Raw genomic sequence first — 13,889 nt, forward strand, 5'->3', positions numbered from 1 at the left:
TCAGAGGGCTTCGTGTGCAGCTGCAGCGGTGCCTGGGGATGCACTCCCAGAGCTGCACTCCTGATGGACACCAGACTGTGAAAATTCACACTCCAGGGCTTGCAGCTTTCAGCAACCAACACTGTCCCACCCAGAAACTGTGGCTCAGCCTCACACAAGGAATTGTGATGTTTGGCAATTTGCAGTTGTAGCCAACTGTGCTCCATGCAGAGTCAGGCTGCAGGACCCCAGGCAAGCTGAATGTGTAGAGCGGCTTTAGAATAGCACAAACAAAGCAGCTGAGATGAATGGCTGGGCAGGTGCAGAGAGCCAGCAGGGACTTCCCTTGCAACAGGAAAACTCCTCAGCAGGATTTTGTGGCATTCAGAACTGCACCATCTGGTCGCTGTCATTCCTGAAACAGAAACCCAGGGCTGCTAAATCCTGATTTGGGATCCAGAGCTGCACAACTCTAGGCCTGAAGTGCCAGGCAAGAGAAAGAGGAGAAAGAGGCACTGGGCCAAACCAGATACAGTAGGCCTGAGGTCTTAAATAAGCATCAAAGTTTCCCAGCTGGAGACTGGTCAGGGGATGAATGTGGTGGATGAATGCAGACAAGGGAAGGGATGGGAGCAGGGGTAGGGAGATGGGCAGAAAGAAGGAAAGTTACATTTGCATGTGGGTAAGAAAACATGAGTAGACTTGAGGGATGGGTGAAAACAATCACATGGGCAAAGGAGTGGAGGGGGTTTGCTGCTGGGCAGACTGCATGAACAAAGAGAAGGAACTCTCAGAGCTAAGGGACTGACCCTGCTGGTTGCTGTCAGAGGCCTTACCCCAGCACACTCACTTGATTTTCCACATGAGCATTGTCATCAGCACATTAAAAAGGACTCCTTTCAGCAAAGTGATCTTCAGGCCCAGCTGTGTCAAAGACAGCAAGTTCAGGTTTTCATCTGTACAGGAAAAGAGAATGCAAAGTCACTGAGATGTCCTCCTTTGCAGGCTGACTTAGAAACACTTCCAGTGAGGCTCTTCCACCCTGGGTGCTGAGCCAGCCAGGACAGCAGCTCCACTCACACTCTCATTCCCTCAGCTGTTCAGGGGCTGAGCTCTCATTTAACAGCCACTTTGCTGCCCAGTATGCAGGTCTGCCAACCACCCAGCCGGGTTTACACACAGCCTATCATGAGCCCAGGATGCTGGAGGCTGTTCCTCCTGCCTCTTCTTATTTTTTTTTAAGATGAGTGGGGTGTAAACAAGTCAAATTTTATTGGAAGAAGACAAAGCCTGTTTGAGTTTCCCATTACTCTGAAGTTGGAAAGCCATTTTCCTTTGAAAGCAGATTGATCTGTCCTGGGAAGCAGGGAGCTGCCCTCAGAAGGCCATTTTCCGTCTGCTTTTGGAAGCCTCTCTTTGCAATGCCTGAGCAAAGCAGCCCAGGCCAGTGATGAGCATTTGTCAGGTAGTGTTTTGGAACCATTTGGCTCTCTGGTTCCTTTCCAGGAAGCTCAGCAGCTCAGCTATCTGCAAGCAGGACAAGTGCAGAGGCAGGCTCAGCACCTCTGAGCTAGCAGGAGCAGCAACTGCTTGGGGGCCAGCAGTGATTCATGTGCTCCACAGCCATGGGCTGCAGCAAAGCTTGCTCAGATGCAGCTATCTTTAGTGCAATGCTGCTCAGAGCACATGCTGCAGGAACCAGCTGCTTATCTCCTGCCTCATGAGCTGCTTGTGCACCCAAAATAAAAGCAGCTCTTTGAAGTTGAACTGTGGGCAGGCAACCAGTAAGGCTGACTCATATCAGTGCCTTAAATCATCCTGTCATGGGGAGTCCTTCTTTGGCTTAGCACCAGCACCTAGGCACTGGCTACCCTGGCCACATAAAATTGTCAGCTCCGATCTGGAAGACTTCATTAACCCAGTGACTTCCAGCCTGGCTCTTTAGAGCCTGTGGAGCCCTTTTGGAAATTTCCAGCCTGAGCTTTTTTGCTCCATCAGGAATACTGCAAACATCAGCAAAAAAGCTTGGGAAGATGTCTCCTTGATCAGGCCAAGCTTTACTCCTCAAATGCAATGTGCATACCTGTCCTGAAGTGTGGAGACATCTCTGTGACACAGACAGAGCTGGCACCTGCAGGCAGCAACAAGACATCCAATTAATAACAGAAATGTTCTGCTTCAGGAGCTGATGAAGATACCTCTGCTCAGGAGGGCTGGGTGAGAGCTTCTGGCCTGTGAGGCCTCCCAGAAACACTCATTTCTCCTGGTCATAAAATATGAACAGTTTCCTGGTCATAAAATGTGATGGAAAGAGACTTCAGTGTCCCACTGGCCAGAGAATTTCAAGCCTTGTATCCAGCCCAGTGTGATTTTCAGACCCCTCTGCTGTGACTGTACCAATCTGCTGACCCTCACTCATGTTTCCACCAAGAGGGAGGACAAAAGACAGCAGAGGCAAGCAGGCGCCACTGCCTCTGGAGCGTGGGAGCACACAGCAGCAGTGCTGGCAGGGTAGGAGATGTGACCACATCCTGCTCACCCTGCTAGTACACAGAGCAGAGAGCCCCAGCCCTGCAGCATCAGCGGTGCCCTTACCACTGTCAGGATCCTCTCCCTCCAGCTGCCCAAAGCCCTCATGGTTTGCACCACACTGCATTTCATCCTTCCTGGCCCAGTAGGTGGACAGGTAGCTTGCTTCCCGCCCATGCTCGGCTGTCACCACCTCCACAACAGCCTCTGTCTGCCGGGCAGTGAAGTTCAGAGTGAGCTCCTCAGGGCAGTAGTCTGTGACAAGGCACATTGCCAGATCCTCATCATCAGGAGAGGTCAGCCTGTAGACTGAGGGGGAGGGAGTGACATCTGGAAATGGACAAGAGAAGAGACATTAAGTGAGAGAATAGAATATACATATACAAAGAATACACAGAATAAACCAGGTTGGAAGAGACCTTCAAGATCATTGCGTCCAACCCATCAACCAATCCAACACCACCTAAACAACTAACCCACAGCACCAAGCACCCCATCAAGTCTCCTCCTGAAAACCTCCAATGATGGCGACTCCACCACCTCCCCAGGCAGCCCATTCCAATGGGCAATCACTCTCTCAGTATAGAACTTTTTCCTAACATCCAGCCTGAACCTCCCCTGGTGCAGCCTGAGACTGTGTCCTCTTGTTCTGGTACTGGCCACCTGGGAGAAGAGACCAACCTCTGCCTGTCTACAACCTCCCTTCAGGTAGTTGTAGAGAGCAATAAGGTCACCCCTGAGTCTCCTCTTCTCCAGGCTAAGCAACCCCAGCTCCCTCAGCCTCTCCTCGTAGGGCTTATGTTCCAAACCCCTCACCAACTTCATTGCTCTTCTCTGGACACACTCCAGCAAGTCAACCTCCTCCCTAAACTGAGGGGCCCAGAACTGGACACAGTAATCAAGGTGTGACCTAACCAGTGCAGTGTACAGGGGCACAATGACCTCCCTGCTCCTGCTGGCCACACTGTTCCTGATGCAGGCCAGGATGCCATTGGCCCTCTTGGCTGCCTGGGCACACTGCAGGCTCATGTTCAGTCTACCATCGACCAGCACCCCCAGATCCCTCTCTGTCTGGCTGTTCTCCAGCCACTCTGACCCCAGCCTGTAGCTCTGCATGGGGTTGCTGTGGCCAATGTGCAGCCCCTGGCACTTGGATGTGTTCAATCTCATGCCCTTGGCCTCTGCCCATCTGTCCAGCCTGTTGAGGTTCCTCTGCAGAGCCTCTCTACCCTCCAGTAGATCAACTCCTGCCCCCAGCTTGGTGTCACCAGCAAATTTACTGCTGATGGACTCACTGCCCTCATCCAGATCATCAATAAAGATGTTAAAGAGGCTGGGGCCCAGCACTGATCCCTGGGGCACACCACTAGTGACTGGCTGCCAGCTGTATGTGGCACCATTCACCACCACTCTCTGGGCTCGGCCTCCAGCCAGTTCCTAACCCATTGCAGTGTGCTCCCATCCAAGCCAGTGGCTGACAGCTTGGCCAAGAGTTTGCTGTGGGGGATGGTGTCAAAGGCCTTGCTGAGGTCCAGGTAGACTACATCCACAGGCCTCCCCACATCCACCAGGCGGGTCACCTGATCATAGAAGGAGATCAGGTTGGTCAGGCAGGACCTGCCCTTCCTAAACACATGCTGGCTGGGCCTGAGCCCATGGCCATCCTCTAAGTGCTGTGTGACTGCACTCAGGATGACCTGTTCCATAATATTTCCTGGCACTGAGGTCAGGCTGACAGGCCTGTAATTCCCTGGCTCATCCAACCGGCCCTTCTTGTGGGTGGGCACCACGTTGGCAGCTTCCAGTCATCTGGGACCTCTCCGGTGAGCCAGGACTGATGAAAAATGATGGATTGTGGCTTGGCCAGCTCATCTGCCAGCTCTCTCAGCACCATGGGATAGATCCCATCTGGTCCCATGGACTTGTGGGGGTCCAAGCTGCTGAGGAGAGCTCCTATCACTTGCTCATGGAACAAAGGGAAACGATGCAGCTCCCTGGCTCCTTCTGCCAGCTCTGCAGGCCAGCTGTCTGGTAGACGTTCTGTCCTGCTAGTAAAAACTGAGGCAAAGAAGGTGTTAAGTACCTCTGCCTTTTCCTCATCCTGTGATACAACATTTCCCACACACAGCCCCAGCTCCTTCAGCCTCACCATGCAGACTCTGAGCTCTGGAGGTTTGTCTGTGGTTCCAGTGAGCAGCTCCTGATCATAGGGACCTTGTACTGGGGCACCTTCAGAGCACCAAGGCAGCCACAGCAGGTGACGCAGGAGCTGCATGAAGGTTTTGTTGTCTTGTGTGGCCAGGCAGGATCCCTACAACATCTCAAATGGTGCTTTGGGCATCCACAGCCCAGATATGCCTCTCTACCCTCATCACTCTGCCACAACTCCTGCAGCTCTACTCTGCAGCCAGATGCTTTTGGCTCCTGGCCTGGATACACTCTTCTTTCATTACTGCTGGGGGATGTCCTGTGTCTGGAGGGAACTGAGCAGCCATGGGGCACTCTGCCTTCCCTGTAGATGTGGAGTCACATCCACCACTGGCATTCAAAATCCCTCTTCCTCCCCCCGTCCTAAGGATAAGCTGCCAGGCCTTGAGGATGTCCACATTCACCATCAGTCTGATTGTGTTCCCCCAGGAGGAGGCCACTGCAGAGTGGGAGGGCATGGCTACAGTGAGGGGGAAACCATGAGCAAGTCGATGTGTCACAGATTCATGGCATGCCAGGCTGGAAGGGACCTCAAAGATCATCCAGCCCTACCTTTCAGGGTAAGAACAGAGTTGCAATGAGCTGGCCCAGCAGCCTGGCAAGCTGAGCCTTGACACTGTCTAATGTCCCCTCCTCCCTGGGGAGTTTATTTCAATGTCCAATAGCTTGAAGGGTTTTTTTCCTGGCATCTAGTTAGAATCTCCCCAGTAGCAGCTTGTCCCATTCAGCCCTGGGCTTTACCATGGGGCTGCACACAAAGGGAGTCTCCCTCCTCATGGCAGCCACCAATTTTGTGTGCTTGCACATGGTTGTGAGGTCTGCCCTAAGCCTTCTCTTCTCCAGGCTCAGCAACCCCAGCTCTCTCAGCCTTCCTTCCTATGACAGGGCTGCCAGGCCTCTGATCACTCCTGTGGCCCTTCTCTGGACCCTCTCCAGCCTGTCCCCAGCCTTCTTGTATAGCAGGGACCAAAGCTGTGCACAGTGCTCCAGGTGCAGCCTGCCCAGCGCTGAGCAGAGTGGGACAATGACCTCTTTATCCCTGCCTGTGACACCCTGACCAGCCCTGCAGCCCAGCACCCTGGTGGCTTTCTTTGCCCCAGCAGCTCACTGCTCTCTCATCTTGAGCCTTTTGTCCACCAAGACCCCCAGGTCCCTCTCCACAGTGCTGCTCTCCAGCCAGGTGGCTTCCAGCCTGAGCTGCATTCCTGGGTTGTGTGTTCCCAGGTGCAAGACCTTGCACTTGGCCTCATTAACCTTCACACAGCTCCTGCTTGCCCACATGAGCAGCCTGCCAAGACCTTCCTGCAGGGTGTCATTGGGTTCCCCCTCCTGACAGAGCACTGCAAGACTTTTTTACCAAATGCTGAACTGCAGAAGAGGGTTTTGGGGAACTCAGGCTGCAGATATAAGACACCTGGGGTTTATTTCTGTTCTTTTGCTTCAAACTCTGCCAGGAAGTCCAAGTTAGACTTGGATTTTGCCCCCAGATCAAAACACTGCCTGTGGTTAAACTATTGTTTGCACATCTAACTTTGTACACATTTCACCTTCTGCAGCTCTTGAGCCCTGATTCCTTGAGAAAGTGCTTCCCAGAGCCTTGTTCTTGTGTAAAACGTTATGGGCCCTGCAGTGTTGTGAGGGTGAAGAGATGAAATAGCAGCAAAGATCCTGCAGCCAAGGAGCAGATCTGGGGCTGCCAGCCACCCTCTGGCTGCAGCTTCCGTGGAGCTCAGGCTCCCAGGGTTGAACCAGAGCTTCAGATCACATTTCTAAACTAATGAACTGCTCCTGTGTAGGACTGAGAGTTGTGACTAACACTTACTTTGTCCTCAGACTAGTAAACATAGCAGAAATACTAAAGATAGCTCCCAGGGGAAGCAGTTCTCACTTCTTCCCATGGGGGAGGTTTGGCCTCAGTCTTGCCTTTTAGAAATTGTCTCAGACCCTGGTTTCAGAGCAGACCTCAGCCTCACCACTGGGATAAATGTTCTTCACCTCTTCAGCTGCCACTTGGCAGCACCTTAGAGCAGCAGCAGCCTGTGATGGTCCCAGGAGAAAACTAATGCACAGAGCTGAAGGAGTTGTCCTCTGGCCCCTCTCAGCTGCACTTCATCTACCCCAGCTTTGCCTGGCTTTGAACACCCTCCTGAGAGTCTCTCCCAGCTATGTGAGACAGTATGTCCTGAGCCCTGCAAGCCCTCTCCCTGCCCCCATACTCCCAGCTGCTGTTTTGGAAACAGATTCCAGTGGTGGTTGGTTAGGGGGAGGAAGACAGGGGCACGTGAAAGCCTGGTGGTACAGAGGAGCCAGGGTACATCGCAGTCGTGGAGCAGAGGGATGTGGAGGGGGAGGAATCGGTGGAGCTGTTCTGCTTCTCTCCCATCATGAGTCCTCTGCTACAGATCCACCTCCCTTCCAGTGAGGGTGCTAAACCCTTGCAGTTTGTGCAGTGCTTTTTCCAGGCAGGGACACGAGGTGTGGCTTTTGCAGGCAGCTTCAGCAGCACCTTGCCAAACACTCCTTTCTCCTTCTTGCTCAGCAGGGCTGCTGACTTTGCTCTGTTTCTGTTCAGTTTCTCTGCACATTTGCACAGCTATGAAAGTCTGAAGTTAGCCTTGGTAAATGTCAGCTCCCATAACCACAGCTCTGTGACTGAACCTTTCCTGCTTTCTGCCTGGGTGAGTGGGTGTGCTGGAGGTGGTGTAGATATCTGTGACCTGTCAGTGCAGCAGCAACTGAGAAGTAAACCATAGTGATCTGAGCTGTCCACCCTGCCTAATTTCATCTTTACTGAGGGATAACTTCCATGAGGAAGAGCAGGAGCTGTTGGAATGCTGTTCCTACAGATAAAGCCGACTCCAGAGGATGCTTTCAGGGAGAGAGCAGTAGAAGCCTGTTCCAAGCTCAGACTGAGCCCTGTGTCCTTTTTCCCAAACAAGCTGCAGCAGGTCATCATCCAGAGACTGACCTCATCCCCTACTCCTTCCAAAGCAAACTCTGAATCCCAGGCCAGCTGGAGCTGGAGGGGCAGAGCTCTTAGATCCCCTTACTACCCCTCAGCCTGAGACATGATATTGCAAAGCTCTTGCCCAGCTCAGAGGGAGCACACAAATCCTGACACCCTGACACCCTCAGCCCCTGACACCCTCACCCAGGCTTTTCTTGGCCCCAGAGGAGCCTCAGCATGCACTTCAGTGACGTATGCTGTTCTGCAATGGAGGTTCCCAAAGATCTGCCAGAGCTCTTGTGTAACCTCTGCCAGCCCTGCAGGGGTGCCCACAGCAAGAGTGCACGTCCACATTTAATACCTGAACCCTTCTCTAGACTTCCAGTGCTCATGTCTGGAGGCACTCAGATAAAAGGAGTCAGGGCCCAGTCCTCCTTCAGCCAAGTCATCCAAAATCAGCAGAGTCTGTGCAGTGTTTGCAAATGTGAGGATGCTGCTTCCCTTGCAGGGTTCAGGCACAGCTCTGCTCTCCAGCCCAAAAATGTGTTTGTCATTGCCTCTGTGAATGGACTTGGGGAAGCCAAGTTACCAAAACCATCCAAGACCTTTCTCACAAACTCTTAAAGGGGAAGATTTCTTCCTGCACTAACCCTGAAGCTGATTAATGGAGAAAGATACCCAGAGTGTGAGGAGAGTTCAGGTGCTGGACTGGCAAAACAGCTGCCTGGGTGCTGCAGCAGGATAACTCCTGGGTACCTTCTGCCCACATTAAGGAAAGGTTACAGAACCACAGAGTGTTAGGGGTTGGAAGGGACTTCCAGAGATCATCCAGTCCAATCCCCCTGCCAGAGCAGGGTCACACAGGGCAGGTCACACAGGGACACATCCAGGTGGGTTTGGAATCTCTCCAGAGAAGGAAACTCCACAATTCTCTGGGCAGCCTGCTCCAGGGCTCCAGCACCCTCACAGTGTCAGTCACCTCCAAGTCTCCTCCAAGTTCAAGAAGCTGTCCCTTTTCCCTCAGCCTGTCCTCACAGGGAGATGTTCCACTGCCTTCAGCATCTTTGTGGCTCTTCACTGGACTCTTTCAAGCAGTTCCCTGTTGGCCTTCTTGAACTGAGGGGCCCAGAACTGGGCTGAAGTTTCCTCCCATTCCCTTTTGCAATGCTCTGTTTGTGTTCATGTAGAGATTCATTCATGCATCAGCTGCACTGAGGCACTGACTGTCTATGATCTCCTCAGATTGACTACCTACTTAATCTGGTGGCCAGACTAAAGGATGAGGTTGCTAGTCTTAAAAGTGTAAGGGAATGTAGGGAAGAGAAGAACATGAAGAGGAAAGAGATAAACCAGAGGGGGAAAGATATGAACATGAGTAAGCAGGCTCTGCAGGCTCCCACAGCAGAGGCTGGTTACCCAAAAAGCAGAGGGGAATGGACACAGGTTCCTCTCAAAAGACACAAGGTTAAACCTCCTTGCCTTCCCACACCTTCCCCGCTGCTCTTGAAAAACAGGTATGGGGCACTGGAGATCGAGGGTGAGGTGGTCCTGTTACCAGAGGACACACCATCTGGGGTTCTCCCTGAGGCTAAAGAGCCTAAGGGTAAACAACCTAAGGTTAAACGGCCTAAGGCAAAACAGCCTAAGGTTAAACAACCCTCCCCTGGCATCAGGACCTGCTCCCTCAAGAAAAAGAGGAGGGTAATTGTTATTGGCGATTCACTTCTGAGGGGAATGGAGGGCCCCATTTGTCGGCCAGACCCATCTCATAGGGAACTCTGTTGTCTCCCTGGAGCCCAAATTAATGATGTTACCAGAAGGCTACCCAGGCTGGTACAGCCTTCTGACTATTATCCTTTGCTACTTATGCAGATAGGGACTGATGATGTTGTAGTCAGAACTCCCAGGGCTATCAAAAATGATTTCAGGGCCCTGGGAGATCTGGTTGAGGGGACAGGTGCTCAAATAATTTTTTCCTCAATACCCTTAGTTGCAGGAGGGAATACCACAAGGAACAGGACAGCAGCCATAATCAACAAGTGGCTTAGAGGCTGGTGCAGACAAAAGAATTTTGGGTTTTTTGATCTTGGTAAAATTTCTACTGCACCAGGCCACCTGGCAACAGATGGAGTACATCTGTCCCAAAGAAGGGGAAAGGTCACCGTATATGAGAATGGCCTGTCCCCCAAAGGTAAAAAGATTCTGGGGAGGGAACTGGCAGCTCTCATCGACAGGGCTTTAAACTAGTTTCGAAGGGGGGAGGGGCTGAAACTAGTCCCCTCAGGCAAGAGTCTGGGGGCAGTAAGCTAGGGTCAGAGGCCAAACCAGCAGCCCAGCTGAGGTGCATGTACACTAATGCACGAAGCATGGGAAACAAACAAGAGGAGCTGGAAGCCTTGTTGCAGCAGGAAAGTTATGACGTAGTTGCCATCACGGAGACGTGGTGGGATAGCTCACACGACTGGAGTGCTGCAATTGATGGCTACAGGCTTTTCAGGAGAGATAGACAAGGAAGAAGGGGTGGAGGGGTGGCCATGTACATCAGGGAGGCACTAGATGCCATTGAGCTAGAGATTAGGGACAATCAGGTTGAATGCTTGTGGGCAAGAATTAGAGGGAAGACCGGTAGGGCAGACATCCTGGTTGGAGTCTGTTATAGACCACCCAACCAGGAGGATGATGTCGACGAAGCATTCTATAGACAGCTTAAGGCTGTCTCAAGATCTCCTGACCTTGTCCTTATGGGCGACTTCAACCTGCCTGACATCTGCTGGGATCTCAACACAGCAGAGAGGAGGCAGTCTAGGAGGTTCTTAGACTGCATGGAGGACAGCTTCTTATCCCAGGTGCTGCGTGAGCCTACCAGGGGCAAGGCTTTGCTTGACCTCCTCTTCACCAACAGGGAAGGGCTGGTGGGTGATGTGGTGGTCGGAGGCTGTTTAGGGGCCAGCGACCATGAAATAATTGAATTTTCGGTATTTGGTCAAACTAAGAGGGGCAGCAAGAAGACCTCCACTCTGGACTTCCGGAGGGCGGACTTCAGGTTGCTCAAGGAAATAATTCAGAGGGTTCCTTGGGAGAAAGCCCTTAAAAATAAAGGGGTCCAGGAGGGCTGGACCTGCTTCAAGAAAGAGCTGATGAAGGCTCAGGAGCAGGCTGTGCCAATGTGCCGGAAGAGGAGCCGCCGGGGCAGACGGCCAGCCTGGCTGTGTAATGAACTTTTAATAGAACTAAGGGAAAAAAAGAGGGTGTATAATCTTTGGAAGAAAGGTGAGGCAACCCATGGAATGTTTAAAGAGGTTGCTAGGGCATGTAGGAGGAAAATTAGGGAGGCAAAAGCATATTTGGAACTTAAACTGGCCTCTGATGTGAAGGACAACAAAAAGTCCTTCTATAAATATATTAATAGCAAGAGGAAGGGCAGGGACAACCTCCACTCCTTGGTTGACATGGAAGGAAATGTTGTAACACAGGATGAGGAAAAGGCAGAGGTACTTAACACCTTCTTTACCTCAGTTTTTACTAGCGGGAAAGAACGTCTACCAGACAGCTGGCCTGCAGAGCTGGCAGAGGGAGCCAGGGAGCTGCATGGTTTCCCTGTGTTCCATGAGCAAGTGATAGGAGCCCTCCTCAGCAGCTTGGACCCCCACAAGTCCATGGGACCAGATGGGATCCATCCTAGGGTGCTGAGAGAACTGGCAGATGAGCTGGCCAAGCCACTCTCCATTATTTTTCATCAGTCCTGGCTCACTGGAGAGATCCCAGATGACTGGAAGCTGGCCAACGTGGTACCCATCCACAAGAAGGGCCGGTTGGATGAGCCAGGGAATTACAGGCCTGTCAGCCTGACCTCAGTGCCAGGAAAGATTATGGAGCAGGTCATCCTGAGTGCAATCACGCAACACTTAGAGGATGGCCAAGGGATCAGGCCCAGCCAGCATGGGTTTAGGAAGGGCAGGTCCTGCCTGACCAACCTGATCTCCTTCTATGATCAGGTGACCCGCCTGGTGGATGTGGGGAGGCCTGTGGATGTAGTCTACCTGGACCTCAGCAAGGCCTTTGACACCGTTCCCCATAGCAAACTCCTGGCCAAGCTGTCAGCCCATGGCTTGGATGGGAGCACACTGCGATGGGTTAGGAACTGGCTGGAGGGCCGAGCCCAGAGAGTGGTAGTGAATGGTGCCACATCCAGCTGGCAGCCAGTCACCAGTGGTGTGCCCCAGGGATCAGTACTGGGCCCCTTGCTCTTTAACATCTTTATTGATGATCTGGACGAGGGCATCGAGTCCATCATCAGTAAATTTGCTGACGACACCAAGCTGGGCACAGGAGTTGATCTGCTGGAGGGTAGAGAGGCTCTGCAGAGGGACCTCGACAGGCTGGGCAGATGGGCAGAGTCCAACGGCATGAGATTTAACACATCCAAGTGCCGGGTTCTGCACATTGGCCACAGCAACCCCATGCAGAGCTACAGGCTGGGGTCAGAGTGGCTGGAGAGCAGTCAGGCTGAGAGGGACCTGGGGGTGCTGGTCGACGGTGGACTGAACATGAGCCTGCAGTGTGCCCAGGCAGCTAAGAGGGCCAATGGCATCCTGGCCTGCATCAGGAACAGTGTGGCCAGCAGGAGCAGGGAGGTCATTCTGCCCCTGTACACTGCACTGGTTAGGACGCACCTCGAGTACTGTGTCCAGTTCTGGGCCCCTCAGTTTAGGAAGGATGTTGACTTGCTGGAACGAGTCCAGAGAAGAGCAACAAAGTTGGTGAGGGGTTTGGAACATAAGCCCTATGAGGAGAGGCTGAGGGAGCTGGGGTTGCTTAGCCTGGAGAAGAGGAGACTCAGGGGTGACCTTATTACTCTCTACAACTACCTGAAGGGAGGTTGTAGACAGACGGATGTTGGTCTCTTCTCCCAGGCAAGCAGTACCAGAACAAGAGGACACAGTCTCAGGCTGCGCCAGGGGAGATTCAGGCTGGATGTTAGAAAAAAGTTCTATACAGAAAGAGTGATTGCACATTGGAATGGGCTGCCTGGGGAGGTGGTGGAGTCGCCATCACTGGAGGTTTTTAGGAGAAGACTTGACGGGGTGCTTGGTGCCGTGGGTTAGTTGCTTGGGCGGTGTTGGATTGGTTGATGGGTTGGACGCGATGATCTTGAAGGTCTCTTCCAACCTGGTTTATTCTATGTATTCTATGTATTCCTCAGCTTTCAGCAATGTTAAGAAAAGGATCTGAGGGGTCAGAAGCAGCCATTCTGCTTCTCTGGTCCACTCTAAGTCAGAGGTGAATGAGAGGTCCTAAGCCATCTGTGTAGCAATTGTCTGGAAACAAAAGGACTTGAGACTGCTGAGGAGCCTCTGGCCAGCCTCTGTCTTCGCACAAAACATTTTTGCATCATTTTCTTCCAAAATCAGAGAGGGTTTTAATGGCCAGGGCAAGTTTTCAATTTTATCTGCCAGAGATTTGACTTCTATAAAGAAATCATAGGATCAGAATAGGTTTGGTTGGGAGGGGTTATGACTCATGCTCTAGCAGCTGTGCACAGGGAGATGTTAGGTTCTTCTGCTGGGGACACTGTGGCAGTGCCCCAGGTGTGGATGGCTATTTCACACCAAAGTGACCTCCTTTGCTCACCAGTCTCAATACTTAGCAATGAGATTTTGTTTCATTATTGGATAGCTACCTTCATGTTAGTAACCTCTTGGAGGTCACAGCTCTGTGTCATTCCCAAACACTACTCTCATAGCTCCAGCTCCAGTTTGAATCACTTCTGTAGTCAGCTGGGAAATTCCTTCCCAAGGCAGTGCAAAACCAAAACTTGGTCATGATCCCAGAGGTTCCTCTGCTGTTTCTTTCCACTCAGGGGAAAGCAGAGCACTGTTAGTGCCTGGCAGGCCTCAGAAACCAAAGGAAAAGATATGCCAACAGCATGAATCTAATACACCCATGGGAATGCCTCATTCCCCACCATCTCCAGTCCCCCTGATCCATCTTCACAAGCACCCTGCTGAGAATTACTCCTGGCTTCATTTTCTTGCAGCCTTCCCTCCTCCCTCCATTCTTCTTCTCCAAGCCTCACACACCTGGGTTGACTTTAGATCTTGTTCCTCCCCCAAACACAAATTACCTCTTTCAGTTTCTCAGTTAGAAGCCTTCACACTACATTCCTGCCTCCCAGCTGCATATTCCATGCTCCTCATCCACACTCCCCAAGGAGCTGCCTACCACA

At 52.1% G+C, this 13,889-nt stretch overlaps 1 protein-coding gene across 1 annotated transcript in view; it reads right to left on the minus strand.

Moving 5' to 3' along the window:
• Positions 1–317: 317 nt before the first annotated feature.
• Positions 318–13,889, minus strand: part of LOC104310206 (T cell receptor alpha chain MC.7.G5-like) — a 119,416-nt gene continuing 105,844 nt past the window's right edge. The window contains exons 5-8 of the mRNA XM_054177637.1: positions 2,575–2,838; positions 2,063–2,110; positions 830–935; positions 318–394 (exon numbers count right to left, since the gene is read on the minus strand). Of these exons, the coding sequence (XP_054033612.1) occupies positions 364–394; positions 830–935; positions 2,063–2,110; positions 2,575–2,838 (449 nt within the window). The 3' untranslated portion in view covers positions 318–363. The remainder of the gene's footprint in view (positions 395–829; positions 936–2,062; positions 2,111–2,574; positions 2,839–13,889) is intronic.

Source organism: Dryobates pubescens, chromosome 42, assembly GCF_014839835.1.
Source record: "Dryobates pubescens isolate bDryPub1 chromosome 42, bDryPub1.pri, whole genome shotgun sequence".
NCBI classification, from domain to species: domain Eukaryota; kingdom Metazoa; phylum Chordata; class Aves; order Piciformes; family Picidae; genus Dryobates; species Dryobates pubescens.